Genomic DNA, 24,184 nt, shown 5'->3' with positions numbered 1-24,184 from the left:
ACCAGCTCTCATGGGATCTGACAGCAAGAATTGACTTATTACCTCAGGGAGGAGGACGGCACCACGATGTTCAGGAGAGATCTGCCCACATGACCCAAACACTTGCTTTTAGGCCCCACCTCCAACATTGGGGGTCAAATTTCAACATGAGATTTGGAGAAGACAAATATGGAACTTATATCAACTGGCAAGGATGTGAGGGGTCAGAAACCCTAAGAAAATTTCACAGGTCTACCCAAATCAATTGACTTGATAATTCCATCCTACAGCATTTATCAAAAAGAAATGCTCCTATACAAATATGTAGAGCTGTATGAAGGATGCTGTTTATTGCAGCATGGTGTATAATAGCAAAAACTTGGAAACAAGAAAAATGACTATCAACAGCAGATGTCTTGGGTAAATTCTGATGAGGCACACAATGATATAGTGGTTTTTCAGTTGTAGAAAGGGGGTAGGTTTAAATGTACTGCTTTGGAGAGATGTCCATGGCGTATTGTTAACAGGAAAAAGCAAATTTCAGTATGATATGTATGATGTATGATTTTTTAAAAAAACATGTTTTTGGAAAATATATTAACATATTTATTTAAAATTAAAGTTATATTTGTATAAAATATTTATTATATTATTTAACATGTATTTCCAGTACATATAGTTCTCTCTACATATATGTAGGGATGCTCACACACATATATTTAAAGTACAGGTTGAGTATCCCTATCCCTTATATGAAATGCTTGAGACAAGAAGTGTTTCAAATTTTGGCTCTTTTCAGATTTTGGTATTCTTGCATATACATAATGAGATTTGAGGGTGCGACCCAAGCCCAAATACCAGATTCATTTATGTTTCAAATGCATCTTATACACATAGTATGAAGGTAATTTTAAACAATATTTTAATAATTTTGTATGAGAAACAAAGTTTTGACTGTGACCCATCACATGAGGTCAGGTATGGAATTTTTCTACTTGAGACATCATGTCGATGCTTCAAAAGTTTCAGAATTTGGAGCATTTTGAATTCTGAGTTTTCAGATTAGGGATGTGAAACTTGTATTATCTATGTATACAGTAAATCTTTAAGGATAAACAATCGACATTTTTAACAGTGGCCCGATAGGGGGAGGAACAATAGAAGAGAAACATTTTTCACACACTTTTGTTTTTTGAAAGTTTTATGGTCATTATATTTATTTCTGTAATTTAGAAAAACAGGTATAGCTTCTGCCATTGAAAACATAAATTGATATAAATTAGATGTAAATATTTAAGGGAAAGTAGAAATGGTTCATAGATGAACAAAAGCAAGGAGACCACAAGAATTCAATGCATTGCTAACAGCCTACCCCTTCCACAGAAGTGGGCTAGAATGAGGGGCTGATGCATCCCGTGTAGGGTGGGGTGCTGACGGTGAGGGCGGCTAGACAGGATGTCTCGGTGGAAGGCCAGCAAAAATAGGAGGCCCGTCCTTGCAAATTCACGAAGATGTTACACACTAAGAGACTGGGAAGCATTTCCTGGGATAATAAATCTAAAAGCAATCAGGTGCTCTTACCACACACAGGAGGTGACCATGTGAGGAAATGGATATGTTAATTTGCTTGACCACAAATCATTTCACTATGTACATGTGTATCAAAACATTATGAAGTACACCTTAAATATCTACAATTAAAATAAAAGCAGTGTTTAGCATGATGCTGGGATTGGGTGGGGGTGTGGAGGGGAGAAGCAATCAAGAGTTGGCTACCGCTGTCTGTATCAAAATGCAAAACGTTACCTTCTCTTTAATAACCCAAGCCACACCGAACATGTAAAACAAAACAAAGCAACATAAAACCAAAACTCTGGTGATTACTGACTGTGTGCCTGATATGTGCTAATCACGGTGCTGGATTGTTGGGGCTGCATAATTCATACCCTTCTATCTTATTACCTCATATCGACTGAGCTTGTATGTTACTAGTTGATTACAGTGCCTTTGGCAGTGATGTTGATAGTCTGGTGCAAAGCAAAGATCTTGTTATAAGAGTGAACTTCAGATTTCATTTCAGAAGCTTTCAAATAAGTGTCATTGAATACACTTATCAATGTAACAGGAATCATATTGGATGTGAGTCTGGAGCCCTACTTGGTGTTTCTATAATAGCCTAGAACTCAATACATTGTTGTGCAATTACCAGTTTACATGACTATCTTCCTCCCGAGTCTGGATTTTCTGGGCAAAGAAAAGTGCCTTTGAATTCTCAATGCCTAGCACTGTATCTGGCATACAATAGGTGCCCAGTTGAAGAAATATATTAAAGTTGTAACTCAAAAGAAATCTCAAATGCTTTGGTGAGGCTATCTCATGTTAACAAACTTTTTTTTTTTGAGATAGAGATGGAGTCTCACTCTGTTGCCCAGGCTGAAGTTCAATTATAGCTCATTCACTGTATCCTTCACCTCCTGGGCTCAAGCAATCCTCCAGTCTCAGCCTTCTGAGTAGCTGGTACTACAGGTATGCACCACTATGCCTTGCCCACAATCATTTTTTAAAAGTCTTATGCAAGGCTCATTACCGACAAGGACCAAATCAGATTTTGAGGGAGGAGATCTTGGGTTTTCTTTTTGATACTAGTGTCTAACAACTTGCCTGGCACATAGCAGGCCTAAGATAAAGATTTGCAGGCATGAATGGAAAGTTACAGTTCCTCTCCATAAATAAAGGCACTCACACTCATTAAGAGAAGACTGTATTCCTGGTCCTAAACCTTATCTACTTGCCACCAGCCAGTCATTTAAAATGGGTGACCTGGGTCACAAGAGGAAGTAATTCAGCACCAGTGTGTTACACCCATTAGATTCAAAGACTAAAATGACAGGGCTCTTTGTGGTGGATCGCTGCACTGACTTTGCAAACAGTAGATTACTTGCTCAACTGATGCACCCATCCAATAGCAGTCCTAAACGTGATTATCTGCAACGTGGAGAATGAAGAGCCTGTGATGCAGCTGAAAAAGAGTAGTATACAGGAAAAAGCACCCTAAGACAAAATTGTGGCACTTTCCCCATTTGCCTCCAACCTTCTTTCTGCAGTCTTGCTCCTCCTTGGAGTACATCCTGCCCTTCACCCTCAGTCCTAGATACTGACTCTTCTTACATGGCCTCCACTTGGAAGAAAAGTGGGTGCTATAAGAGCAAATATGACAAGATTCTAGCATTGTGCTGTCTGCGTGTGGCTACTTACATTTATATTTAAAGCAATTAAAACTAAATAGAATTCTTATGCTTGTAATCTCAGCACTTTGGGAGGCCGAGGCAGGTGGATCACGAGGTCAGGAGACCAAGACCATCCTGGCTAACACGGTGAACCCCGTCTCTACTAAAATGACAAAAAATTAGCCAGGTGTGGTGGCACGCACCTGTAATCCCAGCTACTTGGGAGGCTGAGGCAGGAGAATTGCTTGAACCCGGGAGGCAGGGGTTTCAGTGAGCCAAGATCGCACCACTGCACTCCAGCCTGGGCAACAGAGCAAGACTCCATCTCAAAAAAAAAAAAAAAAAAATTAAATAGAATTTTAAAACCTGATTCCCAAGTCTCACTAGCTATATTTCAAGTGTTCAGTACCCACATGTGGCTAGTGACTAGTGCTAGTGTATTAAAGCAGCTCTAGAACATTCCCATCATTGTAGAATACAGCACTTCAGTGAGCATCCCTGTAATATTCTACCCAGTTGAGTAGTACACTTGTTGAAATGTGCAATTGAATAAATGAATTTAATTTAATATGGTAGAATCGACACTAGTGAGAGAGAGCCAAGAAATTTTCAGAATCCCAACCTTTGTGATTGGCTTTATAAACCCATACTTTAAAACACTGAATTGGAAAAGACTACTCACCTTTTTCCACAAGATTTTGTGGGAGGATTAAATAAACATTTTGTTGATTTACAAAGAGTTGGTTATATTCTAAGGAAAGTTAATTCCATGAGTTTGTGCCAATATATTTTATTTGAAAGAATTGTCCTTAGAACCTGGATTAACATTTTATGTCCAGTATTCTAACAAAACAGTTACATGCAAACACATGTCTTTAAGTTTTCAAAAGCAATTGCAACAAAAACAAAAATTGCCAAGTGGGACCTAATTAAACTAAAGAGCTTCTACACAGCAAAAGAAACTATCAAGAAAGTAAACACACAGCCTACAAAATGGGAGAAAATATTTGCAAACTATGCCCCTGACAAAGGTCTAATATCCAAAATCTATAAGGAACTTAACAAGCAAAAACCAAATAACCCCATTAAAAAGTAGGCAAAATGCATGAACAGACACTTCTCAAAAGAAGACATACAAGTAGCCAAAAAGCTTATGAAAAAGAGCTCTACATCACTAATCATCAGATAAATGCCAATCAAAACCACGATGAGATACCATCACATACCAGTAAGAATGGCTATTATTAAAAAGTCAAAAAATAAGAGATGTTGGAGAAAAAGGAGCACTTATGCATTGTTGGTGGAAATGTAAGTTAGTTCAGTCACTGTGAAAAGAAATTTGGAGTTTTCTCAAAGAACTAAAAATAGAACTATCATGCGACCCAGCAATCTCATTATTAGGTATACACGCAAAGGAATATAAATTGTTCTACCAAAAAGCCACATGCACTCATATGTTTATCACAGCACTACTCACAATAGCAAACATGTGGAATCAACATAGGTGCCCATCAAAGGTGGATTAGATAAAGAAAATGTGGTATGGATATACCATGGAATACTATGCAGCCATAAAAAAGAACGAAATCATGTTCTTTGCAGCAACATGGATGCAGCTCAAGGGTATTATCCTAAGTGAATCAATGCAGAAACAGAAAACCAAATACCACAAGTTCCCACTTATAAGTGAGAGCTAAGCATGGGGTACATATGGATATAAAGATGAAAATAATAGACACTAAGCACTACTAAAGGGGGAGGTAAGGAGTAGGCAAGAGTTGAAAACCTACCTATTGGGTACTGTATTCACTACCTGGGTGACAGGATCATTCATACCCCAAACCTCAGCATCATGCAACATATCTATGTAACAAATCTGCACATGTACCCCTGAATCTAAAATAAAAGTTGACTTTTTTTTTTTTTTTAATGCATGCCTTAGCCACAAGTTTCTTGGACCTTCTTCTAAAGGTTTTTATATAAGTAAAATACTCACCCTTTTTCCTCCAGAAAGGCTCTTTATAATAAACTATACACTTGATGACTGAACCCAAAGGCACACGAGTGATCATCTGGTTTCTCATCATTGGCAGAGGGGGATTGAAGTGAATCTTCATGCCCAGAGTAGGAGGAATAGCACTAATCACATATTTAGCCTGAAAGAAAAGCAGCACGGTTAAACGTTGTTGCCCTGTTGCTTTTGTTTTTTCCCAATGATTCCCTCTCATTCTACAGTTGTCCCTTTTCAGTCTCTTAAAGAAGTGACAAGGATTTTGTTGAAACCTAAAGTAGCCTTTATTGTTCCTTAGTTCCAAACCTCCAATGACTTTCCATTGCACTTAGAGTCAAAGCCAAGTTTCTCATCATCATCGCCAAGGCCACACATGAAATGGGCCCATTAAATCACTGATCTCACCTCCTGTTACTTTTGCCCTCACTCCTCTTACTTCTGCCATTTTTCTTTTTCCTTTTTCTTCTTTTTTTTTTTTTTTTTTTTTTGAGACCGAGTCTCGCTCTGTCACCAGATTGGAGTGCAGTGGCGTGATCTTGGCTCACTGAAACCTCCGTGACCCAGGTTCAAGCGATTCTCCTGCCTCAGCCTCCGAAGTAGCTGGGATTACAGGCGCGGGCCACCACGCCCAGCTAATTTTTGTATTTTTAGTAAAGACAGGGTTTCACCACGCTGGCCAGGATGGTCTTGATCTCTTGACCTTGTGATCTTCCCACCTTGGCCTCCCAAAGTGCTGGGATTAGAGGCATGAGCCACTGCCCCCGCCCTGCCTGCCATTTTGATCACCTTGCTGTTCCTTGGTCACACCAGGCTTGCTCCCACTTCAGGGCCTTGGCACTGGCTATTCCATCTTCTTCTCTCAGGGAGCCACATGGCTCAATCCCTCGTCCCCTCCAATTCTCTAACAGATATCACCTTCTCAGTGAGGCCTTCCCTGAGGACCATTTTAAACTTGCATAACCAATTCTCCCATACCACTTTCTGGTATGGCCTCTCCCCACCTCACTGCTTGATTTTTTCCACACTAATTATCACTCTCTGACATACTTTATATTTTAACTATATGTTTCTTTACGGTCTTTCTCCTTCACTAGAAGGAGAATGTATGTGGGCAGAGAATTGTATCTGTTTTGTTCACGACTGTGTTCCTAACTCCTAGAATAATGTCAGACACATAGGAGGTGCTTGATATTTACCAACTAAATATTTTCTGTGTTTTTCTAATTACATAAAAGCAAAATACAGAGGGTCGATAATACCTTTATATGTTTTTATAAATCCTCCCCCACCCCAAATAGTCTGGTTCTCTTTTCCTTTTTTTCAGTTAGAGGTAGCTTTTTCACTTTTGGCAAACAGACTGTCTATAAAGTGTGCGATATTATTGACTTCAACTTCGATTATCTATGAGACTGTGGCCTCTTCCCACTTGTTTAAGTGTCTTGGTAACTCTGAGTGGAAAAATGTCAAACCAAAGTGCTTTTTTCCATTCTCTCACTCAACAACGATCACCACAGAAGACTTCTGTGACCAAATGTGGAGTGGGTTTTCCCCACATATGAAGCAAGCAAGCAATTCTATAGCAGACACCAGCCATGTGTCCTCTGAATTCAATTCAATTCTGACAGTATCTATCTGGAGATAGCTTCTGATCCTACAGGTTGAGGGCTCAGTCTCCAAGACTGTCCCCCACCTTCAGATGTCAGTCACAAGTCCAGCTTCCAGAACTTCTGACCAATCTGCTTCCAGTTGATGTTCCTACAACCCCTTCGAGTTTGATTAATTTGCTACAGTGGCTCACAGAACTCAGGGAAACATGTTTACTGTTTTATTATAAAGGATATTACAAAGGGTACAGAGGAAGAGGTGCATAGGGCAAGGGATGTGAGAAGGGGCATGGAGCTTTCATGCGCTCCCCAGGCATGCCATTCTCAAGGAACCTCCAGTTGTGCAGATATCCAGAAGCTCCCATAACTCGGTCCTTTTGAGTTTTTATGGAGGCTTCATTATGTAGGCACAATTGATTAAATCATTGGCCACTGGTGATCAATTCAACCTTTAGCCCCTTGCCTCATCCCCTCCCCGGAGGCTGGGGGTGGGGCTGAAAATCCCTACCCTCTAATCCTTCCGTGGTCTTTCCTGTGACCAGCCCCATCCTGAAGCTACCGAGGGGCTGCCAGCCATCAATCATTGGCATCAAAGGACATCACTCTGGAGATTCTAAGAGTTTTTAAAGTTGTATGCCAGGAAACTGGGATGAAGATCAAATATATATTTCACGATATCACAGTTACCTCATACATCTCATGGTTTAGGGTCTCCACAAGGACATTTTCTCTTGTCTGGTCAATGTAGATCACAGGCCTCTCCAGCTTCACTCGGTCTCCAAGGAGGTCCATTATCCGCTCGCTCACTTGACCAGATCCGCCCACAAATTTCCTCTCCTGGAAAGAGAAAAGGAGGTGAAAGAGAAATGCAGAGATGAGCATAAGTTGCTAAATTGCTAGTTGTCCTCATATATCTCTACTCTGAGATGTCTAACATTTCATTTTGAGGCTGTGAATAGTGGCTTTCACCATGGTTTTCTAACTAGGAATTGCTGTCTTTGGACAAAATTACAGGATTTCTAAGTTACTTTACAAGCTATGCTCTTGTAGATTCCCAGGCTCCAACCTTAGCTGGACATCTCCAGAATGACCCCTGTGTCCCACCTTTCTGGTCACCATCCCTGCTGTCTGTCCTATCTGCAGTCTTTTGTTGGGAGCTGGACCTGGTGAAGCTGTACCTAAAGCTCTTCCCTAGCTTGCCTGAGCAGACCTAAGCCTGATTTCCCTTGCTCTGTGGCTCAAGCGCAGAACTTCCCTGCCTCCCACCATGTTCCTTTCCCCCAGACCAGCCTACTCCCTGTTGCAAGCTGCCCATCTTATCTTGGGTCAGATGCCTGCTGCCTCTGTAGCCACCGAAGTCATTTCACCTCACTGTACCCACCTGCCCTGACTCTTGCTAAAACTTGCAAATGTTCTACCTGGCTATGCACACAGTTGACCTGACTGCCTCCTCCTCAATTTTCAGTTAAGGTCAGAGAAGGAGAAGGAGAGGGAGAAAGAGAAAAGGAGGAGGAGAAAGAGGAGGAGGAGGAGGAGAAGAAAGAGAAAGAAGAGGAGGAGGGAGAGAGAGAAGAACAGAACATGACAACCAAACAGATTATCTAAGAACTCCAATCTATTCCTACTGTGTCTAGCACAGTGCCTTATACAGTGCCAGGGCTCAAGAAATGGGCATTGAATGAACGAATAGATAAATGAATTCCATGCATAGTATGTGTTTTAAATTGAAAATGCATTTCTGACTTTCCTTTATAAACTTTCCAAGAAATGCTCAAGATAAGCTTACTTCAGATGGTCTCCTACAAACTTACCAAATAATAATTGAGTGTATGGAAAATGGCAACAGTGCATAAAGAGAGACAAGCCTGGTTTTAAAATTACATTGGACACTGGGTTCTCACAGTGGGTACCTGACAACAGACTGTGCCTTACAAGAAACACTGAGCTGCCATGGTAATGCTCTTAAAAAGCCACAAGCCTGCTTCCCACTTCAGCAGTTCATGATTGAAGGATGATGCTGATCTTTCATTTCAGTAGCAGTGTTTTTCCATTGGGACGGTGTAGGGGGTGGATGGATACCTGTCCTCCATTCGTTGTCGAGATGATTCTGGTTGTGCCTCCACACTGCTTCACATACCACAGGAACCAGAGAGCAGAGACCTCATGAGTTTCTGCAGTGACACACAGGTTCACAAAGAGAGTGCCAAGCTGCTTTGCAGATCTGCACAGGAAGAAACAAGAGCAAAATTGGCAAATGCAGGAGAGCAGCTTCTTAATTCTCTAAAAATTATTTGAGTAATACGTTTTCTTGGTTAAGTTTAGTACAATGTGGTAAGGTCAAAAATTGTCACTAGAATCTAATATTACAAAACATGCTATCAGAGGCTTTTGAAATATCATATTATTTTCCCTGTAAACAAAACACCTTACTCAGAATCAGCTTGTATTCCAGATTCTGTGCTTTCATGATTTCTCCCTACATTCCTGCTGCTCTTCCAGTGATCCCCATCTCAGTAAAAAGCACCACCATTTACTCAATGGCAAAAGCCGACACTCTAGAAATCAAACATTATTCCTCTCTTTCCATCGATCTTCCCCCATCCAATCCATTGGGAAGTCCCATTATCCCTCACCACATCACTCCACCTTCACCACAAATTTAGCATCCATCCGTTTCCAGGAGTACTGCAATTACTTCCTCCAGACTGGCCTCTCTGCCTCCATTCATCCTCACCTGGTATCTGTTCACCACACTCAAAACCGGAGGCTTTTCCCTCCCTCCCTACCATGGTGCTCTCTCTGAAGTGTAAATCAAATCATGTCATTTTCTTGCTTAAAACATCTCCATTGTTATCCCATTAAAACCAGAATAAGATTCAGATCTTACACCATGGCTTCCAGAGCCCTATGTGATCTAGCCCATGCCTACCTTTTCTGCCTCATCTTGTACCCTCTTCTTTTTACTCTAATGTTTCCTTAGAAAGACATATACTCATTTGTCTATGAAAACGACCACTGGCTTCCATATTCCCAGCACCCTGACATTTTCTATCATTTTGCTACTGTATAGTATCTTTATAACTCTTTTCACTGTCTGAAATGGTCTTGATTATTGGTTTATTCTTTTTAATTGCTGTCTCCCCCCACTAGAATATCAACCTATGTGAACAAAGATCTTATGTTTATCACTCACTGCAGTGTCCCCTTTAACAAATGCCTGGAACACTGTAAGCACTCAATAATTACTTGTTGCATGATTGAACAAATGAATGATTGATGAGAAGTATCAGTTAAACAGTATTTTTTAAACATCCATAACGTGCAAAGGATATGCTAGGTGCTGTACCAAACACAAAATTAGTCACAGTTATCTATTCAGTTATTTTACTGCCTAACAGAAGACAAGCTCAAATAATGGATGAGGGGACAAGCAATTAATAGAGCATAAATGGGTAAGCTTTTGCTTGACATTGGCAGGTAAATGGTGAGAGGTTATCACCTATCAGGAAGCACACCAGAAAGCAAATAATCTCATTCAATTTCAAGGACTCCATTATATCTAGCACATCCTAAAATTCATCAGTAGTAATGTGCACTGTGGGATATCTTTAATAAGGTCCAATCCCCCTTTTGACTTTGACATGAAGTTTGCATATTGTTAATCTTGTTATTTCTGAGGCAGAATTTTCCATCTGGTAATGTTGACAATGGGTGAAATAAATGATACTGTCTTCCATTTATTGAGCTCTTTCCATACTCCATTGTCTTTAAAATCACTATCTTGTTAAATGGTTGCAACAACCATATCAAATATCTATTATTTTTCCAAGTTCACATGCTAGAAAACGGAGTCTCGGACAGCTTAGGAGTACATAATGGCACAACTTCAAACCAGATCATACTTGACTCAAAACTCATGCTTTTGATACCTCAAAATGTTTTAAAATTAGTCAGCTGACAGCCTTGGAAGTACAAATACTCACCAAGGGGCATCTCTCTACTTTACTGTATCTTGACCCTAGAAGTTTGTAGAATCGTGCCTAACACACATACCAGTTATTGACATTATTTGCAGCCGTAACAACCTGACAGCCCGTCTATGACAGTCCTCATCACTATAGCCTGTGAAATGATGTCATATATACATTAAAGTGACTTACAGTTAGTTTTGTAAGATTTCTCAGAATAATTGAAGGGATGGAAATTGTTAACTCATGACTTCCTTGCAGATGCAATTTGTAATATCTAACTAAAACAAATATCCAGACGTCATTTTAAAATAAAAGTATTATTTTATTTGCTGCTTCCTAAAATCCAATTTCTTTTGTTTCTTATTTTTTAAGTGGATTGAGGGGCATACAGTAAAGGGGGTAATAAATAACTGAAACTTAACATTGGCCCAGCTGGAGAGCCAATATTTAACAAAAATATTGCTGGAATTCTAGTTGTTATTGTTGCCAATTTGGTGGGAAAGAAATAATTTTGGTTTGAACTAAAGGGAGATCTAAAAGTAATTCTGAAGGGCCAGTCTCTTCCTAATCCTTTATTTGAATTTACTCTAGGAGCTTCAGTAAGAAAAGAAATAAGAACAATATTTGAAGGATGGAAGGTCAAGGAAGTTAGTGCAATAATATTTCTGAATTTTTTGCCCTGTTGACTTTTTAAAAGATAAATGTTATAATATTTTTCTACATGAAAAATACATACACATTATATAAAATTTGGAAATTTTTAAGATAAAAAGATGAGAGAATGAGTATCTTCCATATTTCTGCCCCTCCAGAAGATAATTACTAGTCTCATTTTGATGTATTTTTTTCTAAGTATAGGTCTTTTTAAAAATGTTTTTACATAGCTGTGATCACATTGAAAATACAATTCATGTTTGTGAAGTGCACTTTGTAAACGACAATAACTGAAAGAATAATCAACATTAGTCTTGGAATGTATGATTGTGCTTTAGTCTGAATAACAATAGACTGGATATTCTGGGGATTACTTCATTTAAATCCAGGAAATAATGCTGTGTGTATCTTGCTTGGGAAGAGTTAGAAAATTGTCTTGTGTTCTTATACTCCTAGTATCTCAGAATGCTTTATTTTGTCAAATGACAACTTAGAATATTCACTAAGTGGAGGACTAGGCCAAGGGCTATGATAGAAAATGTCAGGTTCCCGTGATCCCAGACACATATGATTGATTTTATCACCAAGAAACTTAAAAGTTCTCTAAGGAGAAAAGACCTAACTGAATTTATTAAAAGCTTTTCATAACAGGAGTTATAAAAAAATTCAGATAATTATATACTTATTATATTTTGAAAATCTGAAGTATATAATTTAAAACTAAATACTACAATTTTATTACAATTAAAATAAATTATATTGCAAACTACATTCTCACAGAAGTGTTAGATAGCATTAGATAAATGTTTAAAAGAATATAATTAATAACAGGCATTCATTTCATGACATAAAAGGACTTTACTCTTCCAAAATTGGTTGCTTTCAAAGGTTGAAGACATAGGAGAGGCACAAAGATGTTTATTATAGAGTATTGTATATAATAATAATAATAATAATAACAACAAAAAACAGAAAGTACCCAATGTGTTGAACAGGATGTTAATGGACAAATACATTACGTATTCATTTTCCATGGAATATTCTGGTACCATGAAATATGATGTTTAAAAGAATAATTTTTAATGATGTAAAGTTTTTAAGCATTTTAAAAATAAATGCTTGCACAGTAATATTAAACGTTAAAAATATTTCAATGGATGTCCACTGCTTTTGCAGTGCATATATAAACAGTTGTTTTTAGAAATGAGATCATATACCATACCACAACAACCTGCTTTTCTACGTGCTTAATATTACTATTTTTTCCAGTCATTAAATATTCCTCTACAACACGATTTTTTAAAACCCTCGAGTATTGAATTTTTTAGATGTTCCATACTTGATTCTGCTGATCTATTATTGGGTTTTCCGATCCTCCCTTTTAAAAATAATGCTTTGGATCTGCCTCTTTCACTCTTTCTCCCTCTCTCCTTCTCTCCCTGTATGCCTCTCTCTTCTTTTGTCTCACGTTCTTAGAGCTAAATTATTAGAAGCTGAGTTTTTATATCAAAAAGTATATGAATTTTATGTATTTTGATTATTTCCATGTTTTAGATTCAGATATTCTAAAAGCTTGTTTTTACTCTTAGTTGGCAGTGAATGATGCCTAAAAATGAAGGCATTAACCCCACAGCCAAACATATTCTCAACCAATGCTCTTCAGCAAGGCAGAGCAGTCTCCTTGAATTTGGCTTCCATTTTTCTTGTTTTGTTTACCACAAATTTACCATGTGCTTGAATAATCCTTTCCATTTTCCCTGCTGTCCAAGAGCAGTGTGAACTCTCCATGTGGTCTGTCTATACAAGCCTTCACAATTTCTCTACAATTCCCAGTTCTGCCAACAAGAATTTAATGCTTAACTCATGGGTACTTGTTTTTTCACTAAAGGGGAACAGCCAGTCCAGTCACACATGTTTCCCCTGTAGTTGTGAACTATCTACAAAGGCTTTAGAGGTCCTCTTTAAGTCCTTGAAGAGTTGCACTACATCACACAAGGTGTGGCAAATGCACATGCTAACCATCTCCACATTTGACCCCCAGTGAAGAATACAAAAATTGTCCTATATCAACAACTTCATAAATGAGAGCTTTAAGCTGATGGTCTTTAAGCTGTTTTATATAAAGAAACTAGTACCTTCTGGTCTGTTCTGAGGACTTCATAGGGTAATACCACCTTTGTGATACAAAACTATTCCAAAGAAGTAAGTTGTATGTACAGATATCTTCAGGGTAGGAGCCAATTCCAATGGTTTTCAGCATTCCACTTGGCTGGTGGTATGGTTTTAGACACAAAGCAGTTACTTGTCCTATACTTGTTGAATGGTATTGCTAAATGAACCTGAAAGGTGGTCACAATAAATGTCTGTGCCTAATGGCAAGACTTACTCAGTCCAGCAGACCTTGTCCAGCAGCTCCTTCATTGTCATGTTGTCCCACTCTTCTGCAAGGGGAGCCTTCCATGGGGCATCACTGGGAATCTACATTCAGATGAGGATTCGAAGGAGAAAGACAAATGTAATTTTCTATTTTATTTTATTTATTTTTGTAATTTTCCATTTTAAATAACTATTCAAATAGTATTAAAACTCTACCTTAAAGAGGAAAAATGTTAAGTTTTCCAAATTCATCCAATATTGCTTTTACTGCATAATCAATGCTGTCTATGTAGGTTTCCTATTATAAATCTGTACCACTCAAGCCATATTTAATTTGTGATAAAACTTCCTGCACAATAAACAGAGGCATGTTGTAACTGGGCTATTTCTAGATATGGATTCCTAAGTTACTAACTTCTAGAGAACATTCATAAATTTAACTCTTTAACAAGGATCACAGAGCTGCAGCAAATCATGTCTATGGAGCTTTCAGTTAAGCTTTATGTGTGTTCAGGAACAGAAAACCAAACTCCACATGTTCTCACTCATAAGTGGGAGTTGAACAATGAGAACATATGGACACAGGGAGGGGAACATCACACACTAGGGCCTGTCGGGGGGTGGGGGGCAAGGGGAGGGAAAGCATTAGCACAAATACCTGATGCATGTGGGGCTTAAAACCTAGATGACGGATTGATAGGTGCAGAAAACCACCATGGCACATGTATACCTATGTAACAAACCTGCACGTTCTGCACATGTATCCTGGAACTTAAAGTAAAAGAAAAAAAATGCTTTATGTGTGATTACTTATGACTTGTTTGGGCATGGTGGTGAATCAAAGACCCAGAAGTCTAATTTTGCTATGTACCAAAGATTTCCAAAATTTGAAACATCTTTCCAAGAAGGCTGAGTGACACCCATCTCCTGCCCACTCATCATTAGTATACAAATATCAATCTGTTTGACATCTTATTATTGCAGAGGTTAGAAACAAGTTCATTCATCATTTCACAAATCTTTACTGCTACCGTGTGCTCATAATGTGCTAGGTGTTGGAGATATATTGTACTTTCTTTCTTTGAAGGACTAAATGTATTACAAAACAAAAAATACAAATATAGTCAAAGAAGCGTTACCTCTCGCCCCATGTCATCCATTGTCCTCCAAAAGTTGTTATGATCCAAGTAGGTAATTGGATTCCATACAAGTGGAAACGGCCCCCTGAAGGGGTATGATTTGCCCTGTGAGATACAAGATATTTTTAAAAGGAAATATTTACTACAATGTAAAAGTAGATAATCTGCCAAATTGGTAAATGTCTGCAAGCAAAATCATGTGAGTTACCAATATGTGATACACACTCAACTTTTTAGCTCCTTGTGTCCTCAGAACCCCACTTAACGTTTTAGCATAGAGATTTCCAGCAAAATTCTGTGTTAATTAAGTTCACTGCCACACCAGCCACGGTAAAGAGGTTTCTCTCTGAAATTGGAGCCCTTAGCATATAAAATTTAAATACCAGTACATAAGTGGAGTTAACCTAAGGAAATCTTACTTGCCAATGGTACTTGCAAATATCTCAGAGTCAGGAGCCTCTGTGTGCCTGGAGAGCCAGAAAATTATAACTATAAGCATTATACAACTTAGAAGGGGATGAAAAATCAATCACGAGAATGCAACCATCTGTTAGAAGAACCACAAAACAGGGCCCAGAAAGCTTTCCCAAGGACTCAGATGTGCTAGTTAAACACAGGAGTTCCCAGAGATCAGCAAAGTCAAAGCAGAAAGATTAGACAACTTCAAGCTTCTCTTCCAGACATGTTTACACCACCTGGTTCTTCCCACAGGGATACCTCGACGCAGAAGTAAAGGGAACACATCATTCTAAGGATTAAAAATAAATAATCTCTGGGAGGATTAACCTGCTGATGGCACTTAAGAGACATACACAAAAATCACTTTGGGTCAATCTGAAAACCCGAGTCAGAAGCCAGGCTGTGCATTCTGACAGCATCTTTCAACCGAATCAGAATAACTTAAAGTTCTCAGTCAACAAAAACTTCTGCAAAACTCTGAGTCATTCAACAAAGACGCATCTTCTGTTGATGTAGGCAGAGAAACTAGAATTGTGGAATAAGAGATTTCATATTTGTTCTTGTATTAATTCTGTGACCATTTGGTCTTCTCTCTCCAACAAGGCCATAAGATTCTCAGGGAAAGGTTGAGATACAGCTTTTTGTTTCTTCTCACACATAGATAGATGATATAGATACAGATATAGATAGAGAGAGAGAGACAGAGACTGTGAGAGAAACAGAGACAGAGAGAAGGATTCAGATTTATTTTAAGGAATTAGCTCATGTTGTTTGAGAGGGATGGCAAGTCCAAAATCTGTAGGGTAGGTCACGGACCCAGGGAAGAGTTGCCATTTGACTTCAAAGGCAGTCTGCTGGCAGAATTCCCTCTTTTCCTGGGAGACATCAATCTTTTTCTCTTAAGGACTTCAACTGATTGGAGAAGGTCCATTCACATTATTGAAGGTAATCTGCTTTGCTCAAAGTCTACTGATTTAAATGTTAACCTTATCTTAAAAATAGCTTGACAGAAACATTAGAATAATGTTTGTCCAAATATCTAGACAAGTTGACATATAAAATTAACTGTCACCCTTCTTAATTAACACTATTGAGGTGTACTTTACATACAATGTACTCATTTTATTTTAGTTTAGTTTCATATTTTTTTATAGTCAAAAGTTATTCTAAAAAATTTAACCTGCCATTAAAACTGTATATATTTATAATACACAACATAATATTTTGAAATATGTATACCCTGTGGAATGGTTAAACTGAGCTAATCCCATATGCATTACCTTACATACCTATCATTTTGGGAGGTGAGAACACATAAAATCTATTCTCTTAGCAATTTTCAAGACTACAATACATTCTTTTTAACTAAAGTTACTATGTTGTACAATAGATCTCTTGAACTTATTTCTCCTATCTAACTAAAATTTTGTATCCTTTGACTAATATCTCCTCAACAAAGTACCCATATTAAATAATTTAACATGCAATTTGGGGAGTTATGACACATGTATACACCTATGTAACTACCACTCCAATCAAGATATAAAACATTCCTATCACTCCAGAAAGTTCCCTCTCTCCCCTTCCTAGACAATCTCTGTCCCCTTTCTGGCCCTGGGCAATCACTGTTTAGTTTTCTGTCACTATAGATTGGTTTTGCTTGTTTTCACATTTTTTTTTTTTTTTTTTTTTTTTTGAGACGGAGTCTCGCTCTGTCGCCCAGGCTGGAGTGCAGTGGCCGGATCTCAGCTCACTGCAAGCTCCGCCTCCCGGGTTCACGCCATTCTCCCGCCTCAGCCTCCGAGTAGCTGGGACTACAGGCGCCCGCCACCGCGCCCGGCTAGTTTTTTGTATTTTTAGTAGAGACGGGGTTTCACCGTGTTAGCCAGGAGGGTCTCGATCTCCTGACCTCGTGATCCGCCCGCCTCGGCCTCCCAAAGTGCTGGGATTACAGGCTTGAGCCACCGCGCCCGGCCTGTTTTCACAGTTTTTAATGGACTCATACAAGATGTACACCTTTGTATCTGGCGTCTTTTGCTCAGCATGATATTTCTGAGGTTTGTCCAAGTTTCCATTTGTTCCTTTTTATTGCTAAGTAGTATCCATTGTACGGATGTACCATGGTTTATTTCACCTGTTGATAACTATTTCTAGTTTTGATCTGCTGTGAATAAAACTGCTATAAACATTCTTGTACAGGTCTTTTTGTGTATGTATATTTTTTCTTCTCTTGAGTAAATGCCTAGTAGGGGAATGGCTGAGTCATATGGTAGGTGTATGTTTAGCTTTTTAAGTTTAATAGTGTTCCAAAGTTTTTGCACTGCTTTACATTACCACAGCAATGCATGAAAGTTCTAGTTGATCAGCATACTGACACTTGCTGACTTTTCTTTTATGCTTTATGTTTTAAATATAGTTTCTATTTGTTTTACACATTTTTACAAAGTAATTTGTTTTACAAATTTTTACAAAAATAACTTTGTTTTACAAAGTAATATTTGTTTTACAAAAAAAGTTGCAAAGACAGTACAGAAAGTTCCCATATACCTTTCACCTAGTTTTCTCTAATGTTAGCATCTTACATTACATGGTACAAGACCAAGGTGATCGACACTGGTAGATCACTATATACTAAACTTCAGATTTTATTTGGATTTCACCCATTTATCCACTAAACATCCTTTTTCTGTTGCAGGATCCCATCCAGGATATCACATTTCATTTAGTTGTCCTGTCTTCTTAGTGTCCTATGGTCTGTGATAGTTTCTCAGTAGTCCCTCATTTTTCATAACCTTCGAAGTTTGAAGAATGCTGGTCAGTTATCTGGTAGAATATCTCTTAATTTGGATCTGTCTGAAGTTACTTTTTTTTTCATTTTTAGATTGGGACTATGAATTTTGGGGAAGACTATCACAAAGACCAAGTGCTCTTTTCATGATGTCACCTCAGAGGGCACGTGATATCAATATGACTTATCACGGATGATATTAACCTTGATTCCTTGCTTAGGGTGGTGTCTGTCAGGTCTCTCCACTGTACAGTTGCTATTCACCCCTCTTCTATGCTCTGTTCTTTGGAAGAGAGTCATTAAGTTCAGAACATCCTCAAGAGGGGATGGTGGGAGCTAATCTCCACTTTCTGGAGACGGAGAAACCCCACAAATTTTTTGAATTCTTTTCTAAGGAAGGTTTTCTTCTTTTCCCCCTTTACTTGCTTATTCAATCATTTATTTATAACAGTGGACATATATATGTGTATTTTATACCTTGTGTTATAATCCAACACTATATTATTTATTTGTTGCTCAAATTATTCTACTTCTGAGCACTCCTTCAGGTCGGCTCCCTGTGTCCCTTTGACATGCCCCCATCCTTTTGTCTGTTGAGCATTTATTTTCATTTCTGGCACTAGAAGATTCTCCAGACTCATCTTCTGCTTTTTTCTGCCCAAGTCCTAGGATCTGTCATTTGTCCAAGAAGCCTTTCCTTTTATCAAGAGAGTGGTATTTAGAAGCAACTTCTGGCTGCTGAGTGCAAGCTGATTTTGTTTTATCATCAGCTTTATTGAGAAATAATTCATGTTCCATACAACTTGCATGCTGACCTGAAAACCTCCACTTATCCCTCCTCCATCAGAGTTCAATACATAAAACTTGCTCAGCAGAAACTGTGGATTGATCCAGGGACCATTCTCCACGAAGAAGAAGTCAATCCCCATTCTAGCTCTGCCTCTCCTAAGATGACTGACACAGAGTAAGACAGTTGCTTAATCTTCCAGGCCCCAGATATTGGTCTTTGTAATTCAACATCTATTGACTCCATTGTCTTCTTCCAGGAAGTATGCCCAGATTGCCATAAACAGTTGGGTTAGGTGGTCTTCTCAGTGTCCCAGAGCTCTCTGTTTCTCTTTCATCTGCCACTAACTCCGCTGCACCAGTTTCATGCATTTACTACTCTATCTCATTCATTGGGCCCTATGCTGCAAGAGCATGGGCTCTGGAACCAGTCTCCCTGGGTTGAGTCATGGTCTGCCACTCACTAGCTGTGTTAAATTGCTTAACTTCTCTGTGCTTCAGTTAACTCAGTAGTGAAATGTGATCATAGTAACTATCTTGGAGGCATGTTAGAAAGATGAAATGTGTTGATACATGTAAGTCACTTTGAACAGTGGCTGGCATGTTGTAAGTTCTCAATCAATATTATTACCGCAGCTTCTACCATTGTAATTATAATCTTTGTATGCTTAGGACATGCTGGCAGAGACTGCTGGCACACAGTAGGTTCACAATGCATGCTTGATATAATTCCAGCTGTGTGACCTTGAACTTGTCATTTATTTGACACACAATGTCCCGATTTCTAAACTGATCTTTTGTACTTTGGTTCCTTATGTTATAACTATCTATCCTACTTGTTTTAAGTCTCTCCTTGAACCCAGACCCACTCTGGTCTCTGCAGATCCCTATCAGCCGAGTAGTGCCCAACCCTGCCCCCTCAACACAATGCACTTGTACAAAGGGGGTGTGGGATGGAACTTAAATAGCAAAGAACCAAATCAAGCTGCGCTGAGAGCAATGTGCATCTATGACTGGTGTACAAAGTCATCCTTCTGGACTATCAGTATGGCATTGTGCCCACAAAGAGATAAAACCGTAAGCAGTTGAATAGCCACACCATAAGTGGGAAGAACAGCATAGTTTTGCTTGAACATCCATTAATAAAAAGATAGAGAGGAAGAAATCAGTGTTCAGCCAAACAATTAAATTATTTAGGTTTTTTTTTGTTTGCTTGTGCTTGTTTTCACAAACACATTGGTTCAGTCAGAAATCACCATCAGATGACTTGAAGAAGAGTGTGAGCCCAGCAGATGTGATTAATTAATGTCTGTCTGTCACTGCCAGGGCCTGCACTGGCAACCATGGTAGCTCCTGGAAACATAAAGACAATTGATCCAGAAAGTGAGAGCTCAGTCTGACACATGAGACTTGGCCTGGGAAAAGGTGAAGAACACTTTTTGGAATAAGGCAGAGTTAACTAACTAACCATGACCTACATGTGGAGCCCTGCCCAACAAAAGCATCCTGCATATCTATCTATCTATCTATCTATCTATCTATCTATCTATCTATCGAGAGATAGAGTCTTGCTCTGTTGCCCAGGCTGGAGTGCAGTGGCACAATCTTGACTCACTGCAACCTCTGCCTCCCTGGTTCAAGCGATTCTCCTGCCTCAGCCTCCTGAGTAGCTGTGATTACAGGTGTGCACCACCATGCCTGGCTAATTTTTGTAATTTTAGTAGAGACTAAATTATTGGCCAGGCTGGTCTCAATCTCCCTAATTCGCCCGCCAAAGCCTCCCAAAGTGCAAGAATTACAGGTGTGAGTCACCGCACCCAGCCACATCCTTCTATATTAACCTCCCACCAGAACGCATAAGATGGGCACTTCTCCACCATCCTCCTTCCTTTCCCCAGAGATAAATTATTTGTACAGTACATGTCATATGGAAGTGCTATGATGTGGGTGGTAAGGGGCCCCTTCCAAGACTCTAGTTGACAGATCCCATCTGAATAACCCAGTTGAAATGTCACCTTAGCTGAATTATAGCTATATTCATTCAATGGGGTCCCAAAAACATTGAGGTTTGCTCAAATAGCAATAATTCCAGCAATGCAATGGTGTCAAAGACCAGCTGTTAAAGCCCTCCTAACTCAGGAATGCTCTTAGAAAGGAGGTTTGCTCAAAACTCTAAAACCAAAAACAGAGTAAACGTGTGAGTAAATGGAAACCAAACAATATGTAAAGAAAACTATCATGAAGCAGAATAAAACACTTTATCCTTTAACCTCCTTGGTGTCTCATGTCTAAGCAGGCAACAGCTTAGTTTAGATAATTCATAAAAACAAGTCTTCTTTTATAAGATTAGGGAAAACTTCTGATAAGCACTGGAAAGAGCTATTGCTAGACTCATAAAAGATTGCAAATCTTCAAGTTTCCAGGGAATAAGTTGGGTAAGGAGGAAATGTCTAAGTTTATAAGATTACACATTCTGAGGCAAGAGTTTTGTGCCTCAGATTTGGCCATGATACAAACAGTCCAGTGATTATTACTGTTTTGAACATTGTCTAGGGAGGCTTGTTCTTCTGAAGACATGAGAAGACATTAGAGTAAGTGCTTATCCCAGGATGTGCCTAAGTTACAAAGTCTAATTACGTATAGCGTTTTTCTTTGATCATTACAGCAGCCCTGTTAGGTAGGTTCAGCAGAAGTTATTTCTTCCTTTTACAGGTAAAAGAAATAAAGCTCAGATAAGTTTAAATGACTAGATTGAGATCTCATAGCTCATGAGTGAAAGCTATTGGAAGTTCAATTTGATTTTCAGTAGTTGCCAGGGTCATTGTTTTCTATCAAGCCAGATGTGAACAAGATATGCAAAATGTAAATTAATGCCACTCACTCATTTTGTTTGTTTTAGAAAACAGTTTTTTAATAAAAATATATTATGTTTACTTATAGTAGGGTCATTATTGTTATTTAAGTAATTAAGTTATATCAATAAATATTTTTAAGATTCTCAATTTCAATTTATAAGATGGCAAATATAGAGAGATAGAGCCACAAAAACAAAAGCTACTTGGAATTCTTTTTTTTTTTTTTTTTTTTGAGACGGAGTCTCGCTCTGTCGCCCAGGCTGGAGTGCAGTGGCCGGATCTCAGCTCACTGCAAGCTCCGCCTCCCGGTTTACGCCATTCTCCTGCCTCAGCCTCCGAGTAGCTGGGACTACAGGCGCCTGCCACCTCGCCCGGCTAATTTTTTGTATTTTTTTTTAGTAGAGACGGGGTTTCACCGTGTTAGCCAGGATGGTCTCGATCTCCTGACCTCGTGATCCGCCCGTCTCGGCCTCCCAAAGTGCTGGGATTACAGGCTTGAGCCACCGCGCCCGGCCGGAATTCTTAATAATTTTTAAGAATGTAAAAATGTTAGAGGTTCCGGACTAAAGTCTCATGAGAAGGATTATAAGATGGCTTTTAAGAGACCAACAGAACTGACTTGAACTGGCTCTTCAAAGTAATAGCTGTATGACTACAGGTAAATTGCTCAACATTTGTAAGCTTCGGTTCTCTTATCATTAGAATTGGAATCACAATACCTATCTTGGGTGTACTGTAGGAATAATGGAGATTATACAAGGTACACAGGATGCATGCACTAAATGGATATTGCTGATGGTTTTGTGATCATTATGAGTGTACCATCACTTATACAACCACTTCTTACCCATAAATCCATGACCACACTTTTGATGAATCTCCTTTGGATGAATTCCTAGCATCAGAATTCCTGCCATGAAAATTTGTCTTTGGCTTTTTAAAGCAGACTTCCTGAAAAACAGTAACCAAACTGATGCTCACATGGCCTCATTTTGGAGCCTGTATGTTCAGTTAAAACATTTGAACTCCACTTCCTAGAATTGTCACCTAGTGAGTGAGTGGCTCTCAGAAACAGGCTGGCTGGGTGACAGGTCCATTACTATTGTCAACATCAATGTTCTACATGTCCTTCTCCCCTCCTGACCTCTCTTCTGGAAGCAAAGACCCTACTTCCCAATTTCTGTCACATTTGGGAAGCCCTTTTGCCATCATAATATTGATGCTGGACCCAGTCCCTGTCAGTAGAAACAGGTGCCTGGTCCTTCTCAGATTCAGTTCCTGAGGAGTGGCCTTTTTCTCTCAGAATGTCTTCTCTGATGTTCATGGGAACCTTGCCCTTCTACCATTGGGAGCCAGGGTAAGCCACCTCCCCTCTATAACTCAATCATTTTTACAGTTATGAATAAGGGTTGTTCTTAGGCAATAAACTAATTTGAAGACCAGGCTTTCCTTTTGACCTATACTTGCAGTTTGAGAGAAAAGAAAATTAGTCTTTCCCATGAGGGAGGAGGGGAGAAGTCCCACAAACTGTAGTTGGGCAAATGGTTGTCTTCTTCTGTTCGTGTGCCTATTTCATGACCCTTGTTCACATTTCCATTTTTAATTTTTAAAAAATTTTCTGGGTGCATAGTAGGTGTATATACTTATGGGATACATGAGATGTTTTGATGATACATGCATGCAATGTGTAATAATCACATCATGGAAAATGGGGTATCCACCCCCTCAAGCATTTATCCTTTGTGTCACAAACAATCCAATCATACCCTCTTAGTTATTTTTAAATGTACAATTAAATTATTATTGACTAGAGTCACCCTGTTGTTCCATCAAACAGTAGGTTTTATTCATTCTTTAATTATTATTTTTTTGTACCCATTAACCATCCTTACCTTCCTCTCACCACCATTCCACTATCCTTCCCAGCCTCTGGTAAGCATCCTCTACTCTCTATGTCTATGAGTTCAATTGTTTTGATTTTTAGATCCCACAAATAAGTGAGAACATGTGGTGTTTGTCTTTCTGTGCCTGGTTTACTTCACTTAACATAATGATATCCAGTTACATCCATGTTATTGCAAATGACAGGATCTCATCCTTTTTATGGCTGTATAGTACTTCATTGTGTATATGTACCACATTTCCTTTATCCATTCATCTGTTGGTGGACACTTAGGTTGCTTCCAAATGTTGTCTATTATGAACAGAGCTGCAACAAACATGGGAGTGCAGATACCTCTTTGATATGCTGTTTTCCTTTCTTTGGGGTATATATCCAACAGTGGAATTGCTGGATCATATGGTAGCTCCATTTTTAGTTTTTTGAGGAACTTCC

The 24,184-nt window shown here is 38.9% G+C and overlaps 1 protein-coding gene across 1 annotated transcript in view; it reads right to left on the bottom strand.

The window, feature by feature from the left end:
* Window positions 1-24,184, bottom strand: part of MAOB (monoamine oxidase B) — a 123,042-nt gene that overhangs the window by 27,223 nt on the left and 71,635 nt on the right. Inside the window, exons 4-8 of the mRNA XM_033201218.1 lie at window positions 14,962-15,066; window positions 13,833-13,924; window positions 8,901-9,042; window positions 7,509-7,658; window positions 5,203-5,362 (exon numbers count right to left, since the gene is read on the bottom strand). Of these exons, the coding sequence (XP_033057109.1) occupies window positions 5,203-5,362; window positions 7,509-7,658; window positions 8,901-9,042; window positions 13,833-13,924; window positions 14,962-15,066 (649 nt within the window). The remainder of the gene's footprint in view (window positions 1-5,202; window positions 5,363-7,508; window positions 7,659-8,900; window positions 9,043-13,832; window positions 13,925-14,961; window positions 15,067-24,184) is intronic.

The sequence above is a fragment of the Trachypithecus francoisi genome, unplaced genomic scaffold, assembly GCF_009764315.1.
Source record: "Trachypithecus francoisi isolate TF-2019V2 unplaced genomic scaffold, Tfra_2.0 Lachesis_group6, whole genome shotgun sequence".
NCBI lineage: Eukaryota > Metazoa > Chordata > Mammalia > Primates > Cercopithecidae > Trachypithecus > Trachypithecus francoisi.
This window is presented reverse-complemented; position numbering and strand designations above follow the sequence as displayed.